General features: G+C 37.2%; 1 protein-coding gene across 1 annotated transcript; it reads left to right on the plus strand.

Annotated features, from left to right (window-relative positions):
- Nucleotides 1-3,417: 3,417 nt before the first annotated feature.
- LOC122974278 lies at nt 3,418-5,677 on the plus strand. Its single transcript, XM_044342302.1, has 3 exons — nt 3,418-3,478; nt 4,887-5,213; nt 5,392-5,677. The coding sequence occupies exons 1-3, from the start codon at nt 3,418-3,420 to the stop codon at nt 5,610-5,612; spliced, it is 609 nt and encodes a 202-aa protein (XP_044198237.1). The 3' UTR covers nt 5,613-5,677.
- Nucleotides 5,678-17,646: the final 11,969 nt, after the last annotated feature.

Below are 17,646 nucleotides of genomic sequence, written 5' to 3' on the forward strand. Positions count from 1 at the left end.
AGAACGATGACACATCTGTTCAGTTCAGAAGTGAACTGACTGCTGCTGTTACACTTGTAGAGGCCTTCATCAGACATCCTGATGAGGGAGCCATCTTTATAGAAATCAGCTGGAAGGTTGGAGGTCTTTGTTTTACAGTGCAGAGTGACATCATCTCCCTCCATCACAGGGAGGACAGGACTCTGCAAGATCACTGATCCACCTCAACACAGAGACAAACTACAGCATTTCATCATTTACACTCAGCTTCATCAATACTAACTCCACAGTCTGATCTTACCAGTGACAGTGATGTTGATGCTGTTACTGGTTGCTCCCTCTCTGGACTCACACCAGTAAACTCCACTGTCCTTGGGGATTATTACACTGATGTCACAGGAAGAACCAGCAATCTTTATTGTTTGAATTGATTATTAGTATCTGAACTCTGAAGTCATGTACCAAAGAATAATTAGCTAAGTTTACAATCTAAGTTCTTTGTTGTGAAATATTTTTCTGACAGCATTGTTAACTTTTTTATATACTTTTATATAACTTTTAAATTTTATAGTGTCACAATCAGTTCAGCTTTTCGTAAAAAATTATCAGCTATTTTCATACTTAGAGCATCTGCAGTTGATAGAGTTCATTACGTAACTGTTTGTTTATAATGTTTCCTATGATAATCAGTTTGATGAAGTCAGTGAGCACAATATTCACAGACACTAAATCAACATTAAATTAACATGTCATTTTAAATCACAAAATATTAACTCAATTTGATGACAGCAGAACTGTAAACCATCAAGACATCAGTCACTGCACGTAGTTAAACCCTCCCACTTCCTCTTTGTAGGTGAGACCTGTGTGGTTTTCTCTCCAGCAGATGGCAGAAATAAACTCACCTAGTTTAGTTTATGAGACACAGAGATGAACCATCAGAAGGTTTATTAAACCATCAACAACAACACAAAAGTGGAGAGGAAGAGATGAAGCAGGTGAGCTGAAAATCATCCTGGAGTGTTTTTAGACATTTAGCCTGCAAAGAAAGAAGAAATGAAAATGACAAACAACACGATGAACATCATGTATGTTTTATGGCATCATGTATGTGAATGATTCACCATGCAAACAGGACAAACAGTTTTCATTGTGAACCACCAGATGTGAGCAGAGAGCAACTCACCAGGATCTGTATTACAGTGCAGTTTGATATATGGAGGACAGAAGATGCAGCTTGGCACTGAAAACTTTTAAAGCAGATGTTGAAGAAGCAGGTTGGTGCAGAAAGGCAGCATTCATTAACAAAAATATTGATTCATAAGAGGCTGAAATGAACTCTGGGAAATTTTATTTAATTGAAGAAAACATCCACAGCTCTCCTCCTATCTTCCACCTGCTCAGCCTCACCTGACTGAACGTACCACCTGCTCAGGTATTTCTCACCTCCCCCTGTGATGTCCATCATATATGATGATCCATATATGGCATCGGGCGAATGGCAGAACACCAATGTGAAAAAAGTGAAAAAATGTAAATAGAAGACATTTTTCGTTGTAATGGTAAGAAACGGCAGCACTTGATTTATCTTTTATTTAGTATTATTCTTATTAATAAGAATATGAATAATAAGAATAAGAAAACAGATGAAAAGTAGCTGCTGCTGTACATCTTTCAGCACCCCAGAGGCGATGAGAGAGAGACGCTTATTTCAATAATAACAGTAGTACACTTTATTACTGATAGAAAATACGTTCAAATACCATTTTACAGATCCACCTCTTGTGTGGAACAAGTACACCTTTGTATTCCTGTGTGCTACAGTTCATATTCACTGTTTTATGTTCAGTTTTACAAAGACGAGAAGGAAAATCATATCCTTCATAAATGTTATCTATTGTTTCTAACCAGGAAAACTAAAAATGCCTTTTTGTTTGAAATTAAAATCAAATCAATATTCTGTTTTCATTCCTTTAATTTCTGCTTCTGAAAACAACAGAACAACAAAACAACAATAATTTCTAATATTCTACAGATTGCAGTACATTGTCTTAATGTGCTTTTTTATACCTTCACATCAGTTCACTTCATTCAGCTGTTGAAATGGTTGTTTACAACCGTTGTTATTGGAATTGTCTTATTTTATGTATGTCTGTAAAGATTTTTTTAGACATACTTGTAATGGTTTTGCATGTGGACCCCATAAAGGCAATCTATGATGGATGATATTCAGCATGACGTGTTGCATTGGGATATGAGTTACATTCATATTAGAGCATCAGTGTGAGGGCTAGTATGACATCTACAGGCTCATGTCTATCTATGGTTTCAGGTGTTTTGGTTGTCTTACATTTTTCTGTAGTATGTATGTTGAGCTTGTACTTCCGAAACAAGTTCATGTAAATCTTTGGTCTTTATAGCCACAGTAAATTTCACTTTTTAACATGTAAAGTGGGAGGAGGAGGAACTTCAAGTGTGTCACTCTGGCAACACACAGTGTTAATGCTGGTCTGCAGGAAGCGCCATGAGGCAAGTACTGATATTCATCACAGGGTAGGATGTGTATTGTGCATTTGCTTATAAGGGACACAAAGACAGATCAGACCTTTATGGTTATTATACTAAAGTCTATGTACTTTATTGTTTACCTACCTAGAAATATTTCAACCAGCAGAGACTGAACTGAAGGTTTAAAGAGAGATTAAATTAAATTATTTGATGTATTGTGTACAACAGGGAAAGTTAAAGAGATATGTGAGGAGTGTTAGAGAGATTAGGGAGATTAGAGACATGACTTCATCATTTTACCATGAGGTACGAGGAATAATCCCCCCGATGGACTCTGGACACTGGTGGGGGTGAAGGAGTGGAGACCTGGATGGATGTGATGGACTGCTGGCTCTGATCAAACTGGAGGTGAGGTCACAAAGATCTCATAACAGCAGAGAAAGGAAGAGTTTTAACAATCTGCAAAGAGCATTTTTTCATCTCAGACTAGTTTAAACAGTTCAGAATCAGAATCAGGTTTATTGCCGAGTAGCTTGGTGTTGTGGTGCAGTACAGTCAAAATTATACACAAAAAATTAAGTAATCCTAAATAATATTAAAAGAAAGAAAGAAATTTACAGTAAAAATGTGTCAAATATATTCTAAGTGAGAAGAATTGTTATAGGTTCAAATTTTTAATTAAGGAAAATGAAATTAATTGTACAAAATATTGACCAGAATGAGGAAACTGTTCATTACTTGAATGTTCAGTTAACTCTGAACCCGAGTATGTCGGTGCCCTGGGCGAGATTTTAGATCAGAGCCAACAGTCCTAAAACTACAAAAACGGCAGCCTTGGTGACCGCCCATGAGGCCGCAGTTACGTCTTACGTTTGAAATGCTTGGCTTAAGGACACGTACACAAGAGAAACGCCGGCTTTCTTTGCCGCCATGGCTGCATTGTACTTTATAACTGTTTTCACGTTATTTCTTTTGGCATCTAACGCTGAAGGTACGTTCTGTGTGTTTGTGTGTGTGTATATATTTACATTATATATATATATACATGTGTGTGATTGGCTGTTTCTGGTCTCTGGGACCAGCCAGCATCGTGCTGTGAGACGCCAAAGTAAATGTTGGTATACCCACCTGTTGTGCTGTAATTTGAAATCTTTTCTATAGATGTATGTGCAGGTTATCTGATTCTGCTGACGGTATTATTTTAGCGTTAACCAACCCTGAACTGATGATTGTGGAGTTTTTTTTCTTTTTCGACCAAGAAAAGTCGCGTCTGTTGTTTCCCCAACTGCTGGACAAGTGAAGAGAGGTAGCCCCAAAGTTAGCAAAAATGGGTTTGCCTAACCTGAAGACACTAATCAGAGAAATAGAGTCTGCAGGAACCTCTTACATTCAATCTGCTGCTCTCTGTTGTCTTCAGAGTCACTGCTGTTAAATGCACAGTTATTATTTGAAGCATTTGGATGTTTTTGTTTGTTTTTTACTTGTTAGTTATGTAAAGTAGGAACAGTCCACTGCTGGCTGCATGAGTGTCTAAAACAAGGCCGTAGGTTCAGTTTTAACTTCAGTAGAAACTTTTTTTGTTTTTTTATCAGACGCCTAAAATAAACAGTTGTGTATGTTCATCTCTCTTATTTCTTTCATATGCACATGTGTGCACACATATATACACATATAGAGTCTGAGTGCAAAAATAACTTTACTGGAACCAAAACTGTATTGATTTTTTCCTGATGTTTCTCTAAGAGATATTTTACATTTTATTTAAATTTATATAAATCTGATACTAGAATTAATATCTAAAGTTGACATATGATAGATTTTCACAATAAATGTTAGAAGGAAATAAATGTATATTAACCCGTAGGTAATGATCCACTCATGGAAAAATGAATAAATAAAAAATAAATATTGAATATTTCTCCCACTAATTTCAAAGATTAATGATTGATTAAAGAAACTTTTTAGCAGCTAAACTCAGCTCATCACACTTTAGTGAACAACACCTCACACCTGAAATTTAAACATAACTGTTAGTTTTGTCCAATGAAAACATTTTTAATTATGTAAAGTTTGAAATGTTTAAACTATAAATACTAACTGCTTCAGATTCACTACTGTTCATCACAGACATTAGTAGTGACCATCCATACCCTAATGTACACCCATCGTATTACATTCATAATTATGACCAAATAAATGATAATTACAAGAAAACTTTTTTGTATTATATACGATAATATTTACGATATATACTAAGTTGTAATTAAGATATACTAAGTTGTAATTAAGAGAACCAATCATATTTGTCTCCTGCTTTGACACTGACAGTTTATATTCAATGATTACTTTAATGTAACGATGAAAGTATCACTAACTTTGTTTTTGTTGAAATCTTTCAGAGATAAAAGTAAAGTCTGGAGATGATGTGAGTCTTCAGTGTCAGAGTCCCAGAGATGAAGCCATCACAGTGCTAGAGTGGAGCAGACCTGAGCCGGAGACAGATGGTTATGTCTTCTTCGTCAGAGAGAACCGACCATATGAATCCTACCAGCATCCATCTTTTCATGGTCGAGTGCAGCTGAGAGATCCAGAAATGAAGGACGGAGACGTTTCTGTGATTCTGAAGAACGTCACCATCAATGACACTGGAACATACAAATGTCATGTTTCTGTGAACAGCACAGAGCTCATAAACACCACCATCAACCTAAAGGTTGAAGACTCAGGTGAGTTTGAAGCGCAGCTGCTTCATCACAGATCAGCTGTTTGTGTTTATAAAGGTGTTGATGGTGAGATGAGTGATGTGATGAGAGTTCAGTAGATAATGTCTGACATGAGTTTGAAGAGTTCTTCAGTCATCACCTACCTGACAGCTGATACCTCACACCTGTTTCTGCTCTGCAGGTCACACAGCTGGAAACACCCGGACTGAAGGAGACAAGGATGAAGGAGACAAGGATGGAAACATGAGAGGACGTGTAGGACTGTCAGTTGGTCTGTCAGTTGCTGCAGGTGTGATTGTTGTTGTTGGGTTTGTGATCTTCATGATCTATAGAAGAAGTAAGAAAAATTCATCCCTCCCTCCTGCTGAGGAAGCAGGTGACCAACAGATGTCTGAAATGTAAATATGAAATGGACTCATCAGTGTAACACTTCTACCCATCATGTGACTCCTTTAATTGCCACCTTATCATGGTGGAGGGTTTGTGTGCTCAGAGGATCCTGGGAGCTGTGTTGTCTGGAACTTTCAGCTGCTGGTAGGTTCTCCCACAGCAGACTGGTCTCAGGTTTTGTTGGTTTTGTGATCTTCATGATCTATAGAAGAAGTAAGAAAAATTCATCTCTCCCTCCTGCTGAAAACGCAGGTGACCAATAGATGTCTGAAACATAACACTAAGGATGTGCAGAGGGCCTAGTATTTGTATTTGTATCTGATTACAGATTTCACTCTATTTTCAGCTTTGCTAACTCAGTGATGAATACACCACATTTCCTATAGCTGCTTCACAATAAAAGAATCCTGCAGGCTTGTAGTTGGAAAACTTTTAATGTGAAGCAGCAGCAGCAGCAGCAGAAATGTTGGGTTTTCATCAGCAGCTCTTATCAGTAAAGAGTGAATAAATATAAAAAATTATAATCTTACAACATACAAAGTCCATCTTTTTTCAAATGCATCCTCCATATTTCCTATTCTGTGAGTCAGTTATCTACTCTGAATATTTTCAGCTGTCTGTCAAACACACAAGGAGACGACTGTTAATACTGTCATTTTGCTCTGTGGTCTGCTCTGAACACACATCTATTGAATTACTTCTTATTTTAAAGGAGGCCCATATTTCCATGTATACAGTCAACAACATACATGATGACAGCTACAGTTTATCAAATTCAGTGTTAAACACAGAGTTGAACACAGTGATTGAATGGATAAGTGATGATAAATTATTTTTGAATGTATCTCAGACAGATTGGATTGTGTTTGAAACATATTATTCTTTAAGTGCAAAACCAACTCTTACGGTTCTCCTTCCATCAAGCTTTTCTTACTGTAATGTAATGATTTTTACACATTTATGCAGCAGAGTCTGAACACACTGTTTGGGAAATGTACATGTGCTTGGTTTCATGGTTATTTGCTCTTTCTGTTGAAAGAGTTGAACACGTTTATTGAATGGATAAGTGATGATAAATTATTTTTGAATGTATGTCAGACAGATTGGATTGTGTTGGGAACATATTTGAGTGCAAAACCAACTCTTATAGCTCTCTTTTTTTGCAGTATTTGCTGGATTCATGGTTGTTTGCTCTTTCTGTAGAAATGAATCTAAAAGTTGTTGACCAGGATCTGTTGCTGTTGTTCATCCTGTTGTCTGATCTTAGAGTACCAGTCACAGAGAAACTACACCTGAGATTGGTACCATGGCAACCATCCATGTGGTAACCCAGAGGCCTTAAAGAGTAACGACAGACTTCAAAAGCAAAGTAGGTTTTAAAATCCATCAGTGATGCAGCCTGAGAGAACAAACTGTCTGAATATTTGTACATCAGATCATTACTTTACAAACAGGAAGTTCACAGTCTGACTCTTTATATCCTGTATGAAAAGTTGATGCTTCATTTCAGGTTTAATTGACTTTTGAGCATTATCATCTTCTGGCTCAGGTGTAACCAAGAGAAGAAAAGTCAAAATAGAAAGAGAACACTGTTAATGACCTTCTTTACTGTAACTTGGACCTCTCTCAGCTAGTAGAGACACAAAACTCTGCAGCACCTCCTCCTCTCTCTCAGTCTGAAGCAGGACGTGTTTCAGTTCTTCCTCTTTATCTCAAACCAAATGTTAAAAATTCTGATATATATGCATGTGTGTCTACATAGTTTTAATATTCAGTTTACATGCTTTTAATTTGTTTTAATTTGATTGTTTTAATAGTTATTTTATAACCCTCACAGTAGTGTTTTAATAAGTTTAATTGTTCTTCTCGCTAAAATATTCTTTTTATTTTATTTTCTGTGAAGTATGTTGAATTGTCCTGCGTATCAAATGTGCTGGATAAATAAAGTTGCTTTTATTTATTGTACAACAAACTGCAGTTCATTGTAATAATTTCTGTGTTTTTATTTCTGGAGACACAGTTGATGTTTAATATGAAATAAATGAGAGTTGAGATGAACCTCTGACTGTGTTTCTCTATACTTACACTATATTAATATGATCCCCATCTGCTGTGGACAGATGCTTCATTTATGACTGTGATTTCGTTTGTGGTTTTGGGTCACATGATTCACAACACAAAAGTCCCGAGTATTCAGTGTGCATTATTTGTAATGATAATAATAATACAGAAGATTGACAAAAGATTGTCTCCTGTGAAGAGTCTTCACTCAACTATCATTAAGGAACTTTTTAACATCACTGCATCCTAAATCCATAACCTACTGCACACTCACTCAGAGCAGGTTTGAGACTAAATTCAGTTTACTAAAGCAGACAGTGTGCAGACTACATACGGTGGGTTTTTCAGCTGTAGTCGGCTTCATGTGTTGTCTACTGACTGCAGACTGAACACTGTGATGTGCAGAATGAGTCTGGATTTGGGACACAGTGAGTGTTTTTCTCAGAGGATCCATCTTTGATCAGGTCATGTTTGTTTTCTAGTTTCAGGTTCTTCTGCTGATCAATAAATCAATAACTGTATCAGAGGATTCTGATCAAACTTAAACTGCTTGGATTCTTGTGTATGTTTGGACTCTCTGATGTTTTAGCTACAATGAGACTCCAGTGAAGTTACCATGAAATCTGGTTCACACATTCATGTTCTCCTCAGGAAGAACTGGAAGAACTTTAATCTTCTGACTTTTCATCCAGCAGCATCAGATTCTTTGTGGCTGCACTTGAATATGACGACCTTTTATGACCTCTAACTTTCTCTGAGATCATTCATTTTATTATCAGGCTTTATGTGATTTTCTGTCTTTTATATCCTGTTATGATGTCAGATGTTAAACACTTTCAAATCATGAAGTCAACATGTGAAAAAATGCTGCCTGTAAGATGAAGCCCAGGTTTCAGCTGCCTGATCTGATGACCTGATCAGTTTTATCTGAAGGCGACATCAGACCGATTGTAGTGGCTTGAGTGGAACTGAGTAGAAGCAGGTTTTCAGTGAATCATTTTAATCTTTCCAACAGATCTGTGTGTGTAGCTGGTAGCAGAATAAAACCTGCCTCATCCTGAAAAACCTGTTTGAAACTTGATAATAAAACTGTTTTGAATTTCAAATGTGGAGGGAAATTGTTTCAGTTGCTGCTAATAAAAAGCCACTTCATTTGTCCTGAGAGTGTCGGATCATTTAGTTTCTGCTTTTCTCTCTGACTGAAATCTCTCCTCCTCCCCTCATTCACTACTTCCTACATAACAGACACTCAGTAGTGAGCAGTGTCTGATCTATAAGATGTGACAGATTGCATTTTGGGATTGTCAACAGAAAGAAGTGTCCATGATGTGGATAAATGTCCAGACTCAGGATTTAGACACTCAGATCAAATGTTGGAGGATAAAAACTGCACACAGTCTCTGTTCACTGTATTATTTACTGCTGCTGGCTGTGATACTGAACAACAAGATGAAAAATGCATTTATTCTCTCACATCTTTTGTGATCTAAAATTACTAATTATTCAAACTTAGTAACTCCCCGTGTTTCCTTATTCTAGTAAAGATATTCAGTTGTCATCTTCATTACTTTTGTCTCCACCAAACTCTCACTGAGAACCATCATATTTCTGCTGACTCCCATGGTGCATTCAAGGAACATCTGAAAACTCAGCTCCTCTGTAAACACCTCAACACTTGAGCCTCTTTAACCTTTCAGCACTCTGTTGATTGTTGCACTACTTTGTTTGTCTACTTCTGGTTGTTTGTTAATTTAATGATTAATGAATTGATTTCTAATTGCACATGTACCTGATCAGTTATATGAGAGTTTGTACCACGTCCCTTTGTGAGCCACTGTCCTCGAATGCTTGATTGTCTTGTCTTGACTGCCGGCCTCTCATTTACAGAGAGCAGAATTCTCTAACAAATGATAAAAATGTAAAAAGGATTGACTGTTAGAAGAAGGATGGGAGTCCCTCACTCTCATTGGTCATTACTTCCTCTGGACCACTGAGTGCCAAATATCAGAGTGCATGTGGTTCTTTCTGTAGATGTCCTGAAGCCTCCAGTAATGAACCCAGTTTACACACAACTGACTGGTAAACCTCAAAGCTTTAATGAGAGGATAATGAAGTGGCGACACCTGCTGGACAGATCTGATGTTGCACTTATATGGAATGATTCGATGCAAATGAGTCAGAATATAAATGAACTTCCTGTTTATTGACATCTTTGGTGATTTGATTAACTATATGACATTATTAAAAACTATAAAGGCAATTTCTGAAGAAATAGCATGTGAATGCTTTAATACTAAACTGGATTTCTGGGGTCAAATTAGGAAATCTTAATCAACTGTGTTGAATATTTTCAAAAAGTATGAATGGTGTATAAAAGTTGAATGAAGCTCTTAATGTATGAAAGATGTGGAACATTTTATGGTTTGAATGGAGTATAAATCAATACATAAGAGTTTAAAATGCATGAAAAGGCAACTGAAGCAGTATGAATAGTTGGAAAAGTGGGAAGGGGTGAAGGATGCAAAATATAGACTGAGCAATGAAAGGAGTTCAAATAAGAGTTTTAGAGCAAGAACTTGTATGAGCTTACGTGTATTGAGAAGAAGGTGAGGTTGAAATAAAGATAAAACAACAGCTGAGGTCTAAGCCCTGACAAGAGCTGAACTATAAGCACTTTTAGGAGAGATGAGGAAAAGGAGCAGGAGGAGGAAGAAGAGAAGGAGGAGGAAGAGGAGGGGAGAGGTAATGAAGACAGTGCATGTATTTGTGTGTGCATGTGTGTCCTTTAAAATTATAAGACGTTATATAATGGTTGGAAAGTTGGATAGAAAGTAGTATTTGGGTGGAATGAATCTTTCAAACACAACTAAAAATAGCTTCACAGCACAGCACCCAGGTTGCTATGGGGACAGTGCACCCCTGTGGCAGGGGTAAGACAAGCACATCCATTCATTTCCAATGCCCCTAAGCCAAATTTAGGCACCAAAAAACTTCTTATAACTAAAAAACTAAAAGTCACATAAAAAAAAAAAAAACAGTTTGAGCGACCTGGGATTTCAATGGTGATACTGATGTATGATATGTGTCCTTATATTTTAAAATAAAGGAGTCATGACAATTTATATATCAACATCATCTCTATTTTTGACAAGGAGATTCACAGCTCAGATAACATTGGAGTCAATGAGACTTGGACAGCGCTCTCTGCCCTTTTGGGTGATTTATTCAAAAAGTGTGAGTCCTATTTTAATAGAAGTAACATTGGATGACAGAGGTCACATTTGTCTACATTCTGATGTATAATTTGTGCTTGTAGAGTGGAAGCTGTGGGAGTAAGATGATAATGTGTTGAAGATATTTGATAACATATTAAGGCCTGATGTCATGAATTTACATTTACGTTTACATTTTTCATTTAGTGGACGCTTTTATCCAAAGCGACGTACATATGAGACTGATACAACACAAGCAGGGATCTAGTCAGGAGACAACAACACAAGTAAGTGCCATAAAGCTTAAGTTTGGGCCCGATAGGACGTAGATGCCAACAGGCAGTGCAACAAGGCAATGATTAAAGTGCATAGAAGCATGTTTTTTTGGTTTTCTTGTTTTTTCTCTACCTATTAAGTGCAGAAGTGTTCGTGAAAGAACTGGGTCTTTAGTCTTTTCTTAAAGATTGAGAGGGACTCTGCAGATCGAACAGAGTTTGGTAACTCGTTCCACCACCGGGGAACTACAGAGGAAAAGAGTCTAGCTAGTGACTTAGGGTCCTGTTGTGGTACCAGGTGCCTTTCATTGTCAGAGCATAGTGGGCGGGAGGGAGTGTAGACCTGAATGAGGGAGTTCAGGTAGGCAGGATCCATTTTAGTTGCTGTTTTGTAAGTAAGTGTCAGGGTTTTGAATTTGATGCGGGCAGCAACTGGGAGCCAGTGGAGGGAGATGAACAGCAGGGTGACATGTGCTGCTTTGGGCTGATTGAAGACCAGACGTGCTGCCGCATTCTGGATCATCTACAGAGGTTTAAGTGTACATGCAGGGAGGCCTGCCAGTAAGGAGTTGCAGTAGTCGATGCGTGATATAACGAGAGCCTGAACCAGGAGTTGTGCTGCAAGCTCAGACAGGTAGGGTCTGATCTCCCTGATGTTGTACAGGGCGAATTGACATGATTGCGCGACTGAGGCCATGTGAATCTTAAAGGTTAGCTGGTCATCAATCATGACACCCACGTTCCGGGCAGATTTTGTTGGCATGAGTTGAGTTGAATCGAGCTGGATGTTGATGTTTTGTTGTATCGAGGGACTGGCTGGTATGACAAGGAGCTCGGTCTCAGAGAGGTTAAGCTGAAGGTGGCGTTCTTTCATCCATGCTGATATATAGGCAAGGCATGAAGAGATCCTAGCGGAGACTGTGTGGTCTTACGGTGGGAATGACAGGAAGAGCTGGGTGTCATCAGCATAGCAGTGGTATGAGAAACCATGGGAGTGGATGATTGTGCCAAGTGAGGTGGTGTATAATGAGAAAAGAAGGGGACCAAGCACTGACCCTTGAGGAACCCCTGTGGATAAGTTGTGCAGTTTGGACACTTCTCCCCTCCAAGATACTCTAAAATATCTCCCTGACAGGTAGGACATGAGCCAGTGGAGGGTGGACATCACTCACAAATTTATCATTTGATTGCGTAAAAAGTATGAATGATATGAAAATGTTGATTTAGTGTGAGAAAGTCCCAAGTCTTGTGACCTGTTTACAAGAAGTTTCCAAGTGAATGTATGAATGATTTGGAAGATTTTGAAGATGAGTAGGTTTGAATGTTTCTCTAATAGACTTCCAAGGTTCAAACAAAGTTGAATATTTTGAAAAGTTTTGATGGGATTTGAAAGTCGAATAATACCTTGAATCTATTAAAGATGTGGAACATTTAAATGTTAGAGTGAAATTTGTAGCTTAACGTATGAATCAGTAATAGTTATCAGTAAGAGTTGAAAATGCAAAAAGTGTGAAAATATGTGAATTTTGAACATTCCATCAATTCATTTGAATGGAGCAAAATTACTGGAAAATGTTGAATATTTTGAAAAGTATGAAGGGTATGAATCAGAAAAGTAATAGCCATAATGTCCTTATTGAGTTGAATGTTGTAATGTTTGAATGGAAGGTTTGTAGGTTGAATAATGTGGAAGGAGTTAAAAAAACAAAAAAAAAGTGGGCGGAATAATAATAATAGAGAATGGCCTTTCTCTCTCTCTCTCTCTGTCATAAGGAATTTACTGAACACAAGTGTGCTTCGGTAAGTGTGCAAACACTCGCATGCACGGTCACACACACACATATACACACACACTCACACACACACCAAAACACACACACCCTCATTACATTATTTTATTTATTTTATGTCTTTGCTTGATTTATGCTGCCTACTTTATGTTTACTTTTTGATTCTACGGCTGCTTGTTTGCTTATTTTTGTGGATCAAGTGACTTTTGTATTTGCTTATAATGTGTAATGAGGTGAGATTCCTTTCATAAGCCTCTAGGGGTTTTCTAAATCTCACCTGCACAACTTGTTTCTTCTCCTTTGTTGTTGTGTTTATGCTGTTTTGTTTTACTGTACAAATAAATAAATTAAAAAATAACAATAATATTAATAAAGTGAACACGATGTTCATAGTAGTGAGATTGTTCCTGTGAGTTTCTACAATCATGGTAATCAATGGGTACTGTGATTTTCTACAGTCATGGGATTTTTACCGTGATTTAATAATCACAGTGACATCCTGGTTGGGAGAATAGTGCTAGAAGCTGAACTGTAATTGACCAACGGAACCTTTGCATAGGTGTCACAGGCCTATAGGTGTTGAAAAATAGAGTACAGGAACAATGAAACTGCATCATCAACAGACCTGTTTGCTCTACATGCAAACTGATAAGGCCCTAGGACAACACTGGGGAGATGGTTACATACCAGGCATTCAGATTTTCAAGATTTTCAGGATGACAGATGTCAAAGCAGGTATGTAGTTAACAGGTATGTAGTCATTCAGACAGCTTGGGTTGGTTTCATAAGCACAGGTACAGTCACAGCTGACTTAAAACATGCTGGTAGCCTCTGCTGTGAAGGGACCCTGGAGTCTGGACACTGGTGGGGGTGAAGGAGTGGAGATCTGGATGGATGTGATGGACTGCTGACTCTGATCAAACAGGAGGTGAGGTCACACAGATCTGACAACAGTAGGAAAGGAAGAGTTTTAACAATCTCCAAAAGCACTTTTTCTCTTCAAACAAGTTTTAACCTAGTTTAAACTGTTCAGAATCAGAACCAGGTTTCTTGCCAAGTAGTTTGGTGCTGTAGGGCAGTACAGTCGAAAATATATACAACAATAAGTAATCCCAAATTAAATAGAGAAAGATAAAGAAAGAAAATATTTACAGGTTTAAATTTTAAATTGAAAAGAATGAGATGAAATGTACAAAATATTGACCAGAAATTTGCAAACATTCATTGCTTGAATGTTCAGCTAACCCTAACCTTGACTATGTCAGTGCCCTATGGGAGATTTCGGTTTGGAGACCCCAAAAAGTGCAACAATAATTTTCTAAAATTATTATTATTCCTAAAACTTCAAAAATGAATTCAGACTAAAATTAAGAGCGACAATGGTACCACCAGCCCAGAAAAAGTCCTTGCAGTCCTCTGGGCAAAAAGGGGAAGGCGGGTCAAGGAACCATTCAATGAGCGTTTGGTGGCATGGCTTACGGTAGCACATGAAGTTTGGTAGCTGTCGGGGGGAAAACTGACCGACCGGTAAAGCTTTAAAAACCAGATGAAAACCCAAGTAAGTCAATGAGGAAGAGAGGAAAGGAAAGGAAAGGAAAGGAAAGCAAAGGAGGACAAAGCTGTATAGATTTAAGCATGTCGGTAAGAAAAACACGTGATGCTCATTTTGTGCCTCCTCCCACATATGGTGGCCTGATTCTGTAGTCACGTTTTACGTTTTACGTTGTCAATTTGACTCGACACAAAGAAAAGCAAAGTTGCGTCTTGCTCTGCCGCCATGATCATCTTATACATTTTAGCTGTTTACAGTTTATTTCCATCGGTATCTAACGCTAAAGGTATGTTCTGTGTGTTTGTTTTTACATTATATATATATATATATATACATATATATATGTGTGTGTGTGTGTGTGTGTGTGTATACACTATATGTGTGTGATGGGCTGTTTCTGGATATTTTGATTTTTTTATTTTATCTATATTGATATTTTACTTTAATTCAACTTTATTTCATGTTTGTCTGATTGAGACAAGTGAATGTATGTACTTACGTATGCACTTATGTACACAGAAGATTTGATGATTTTCTGTCCATGTAGTGTTGCTCTTCAACAATAACTGACAGTATGTTCACAATATGGTATAGATTTTGACAAAAACATATAATGCAAATAAGTAAGTAATATTATGATTGTTTGAAGTAGGGAAAATAGAAAATGGGTATTTCCTTATTTCGCCATGTCAGGTAACGCCCTTAACAAGGTCAAACAAAGTCAGCTACTGTCTCAAAAATGTGATTATAACTGAGTCAACACAAATGAGTAGTATCAAAAAAAAGTGAACATTTATAGGTAGCATACATGTTATTTACTGCTGTTCAGTTTGTATTGTGTTACTACTACTACTGTGTAAGTACAGCAGCACATTTTCTTCTACTTTCTGCTGTAAAACAGGTCTGGTGTGTTTCACTCTGCTGCTAAATGCGCAGTTACTAGTTGAAGCATTTGGATGTTTCAACACAAACAGTCCACTGCTGGCTGCCTCAGTGTCAAAAACAAGGCCGTAGGTTCGGTTTTAACTTTAGTAGGAACTTTTTCTTTTTATCAGACGACCAAAATAAACAGTTGTGTATGTTCATCTCTCTTATCTCTTTCATATGCACATATGTGCACACACATACACACATATAGAGTCTGACTGCAAAAAATAACTTTCCTGAAACCAAAACTGTATTGATTTTTTTTCTCTGTTTCTCTAAGAGATATTTTACATTTAATTTAAATGTATATAAATCTGATCGTAAAATTAATATTTAAAATTCACATATGATAGATTTTCACAATAGATGTTGCAGATATATAAATGTATAATTGACATTAAATAGTGAATGTTTCTCCCACTAATTTCAAAGATTAATGTTTGGATTGATTATAGAACATTTTATCAGATAAGCTCAGCTGTTACTGACACTTTGGTTCTTAAAAATGGACCTGATGTCTAAATTCACTTTTAGGAGCATTTTCACCTAAATTTACAGAGATTAAGTTGTTTAATTAAATGACATGTCTGAGCAATGATCACAAATTAGTGAACAACACTTCACACCTGAAATTTAACATAATAACTGATGTTAGTTTTGTCCATAATTATTGTCTCCTATTCATATTTGTCTTGACACTGACAGTTTATATTTAACGATTACTTTAATTTAAAGATGAAAGTATCACTAAGTTTGTTTTTGTTGAAATCTTTCAGAGATGAAACCAAAGCCTGGAGATGATGTCACTCTTCAGTGTCAGAGTCCCAGAGATGAAGCCATCACAGTGTTAGAGTGGAGCAGACCTGACCTGAAGACAGATGACTATGTCTTCTTCTTCAGAGATGATCGATCATATGAACACTACCAGCATCCATCTTTTCGTGGTCGAGTGCAGCTGAGAGATCCAGAGATGAAGGACGGAGAGGTTTCTGTGATTCTGAAGAACGTCACCATCAACGACACTGGAACATACGAGTGTCGTGTTTCTGTGATCGGCAATGGACTTGAGCTCATGAACACCACCTACCTGACAGTTAGTGACTCAGGTGAGTTTGAAGTGCAGCTGCTTCATCACAGATCAGGTGTTTGTGTTTATAAAGGTGTTGATGGTGAGATGAGTGATGTGATCAGAGTTCAGTAGATAATGTCTGACATGAGTTTGAAGAGTTCTTCAGTCGTCACCTACCTGACAGCTGATACCTCACACCTGTTTCTGCTCTGCAGGTCACACAGCTGGAAACACCCGGACTGAAGGAGACAAGGATGGAAACATGGGAGGACATGTTGGACTGGTAGTTGGACTGTCACTTGCTGCAGGTGTGATTGTTGTTGTTGGTTTTGTGATCTTCATGATCTATAAAAGAAATAAGAAGAATTCACCTCTCCATCCTGCTGAGGAAGCAGGTGACCAACAGATATCTAAAATGTAAGACAATATTAGACGCACCAGTTCCACCTACAACACAATGCTCTCCCCTAACCCTAACCTGCATTTACACTAAACTGCATCAACTCTTGTACCATGGCCACATAAACGGAATGAAGACGGTTTTATCAAACTGGACTTTACATTTCACATTCCTCATTTAATCCCTGCACTTACTTCCATATATTTCACTGGACTTTACATTGTGCATTGCATTCAACCTGCACTGTCACATAATTGAATTATTTATGCACATGTCACAGTCTTTGCTCTTCATATATTTCATACACTTCATTTCTTTGTGCATAGCAAAGTCCATATTTCATTTCTACAGTCAATATTTCAAGTTTTATAACCCATTTCAAAACTATTGTTATTCCAGTCTGTCAATAGATTTTAACATTTCAATTTAATCTTAATATTACTTTGCTTATACAATTATTAATATTATCATTATTATCAGCTTACGTTTGTCTATTTTTATTCTTCTGCATTGTGTTTTTTGGGAGCAAACATCAGGACACATTCTTTGTATGTTTGCACTAGCTAATAAAACAGATTCTGATTGAATATGTAACTGATAATTGTTTGCCAATAAACAAAAACAAGCAATATGAATGAATGATTTGTGCTTGAACTTTACTTTTGTTATGTATGATTATGAACTTGATTATCCTGCTTTACCTTTACCATGTCCAGTTGTCAACAAAGCGCCATAGGCTATGTTATCAAATTAGGAACAT

The sequence above is a fragment of the Thunnus albacares genome, chromosome 22 (assembly GCF_914725855.1).
Source record: "Thunnus albacares chromosome 22, fThuAlb1.1, whole genome shotgun sequence".
Taxonomy (NCBI): Eukaryota; Metazoa; Chordata; class Actinopteri; order Scombriformes; family Scombridae; genus Thunnus; species Thunnus albacares.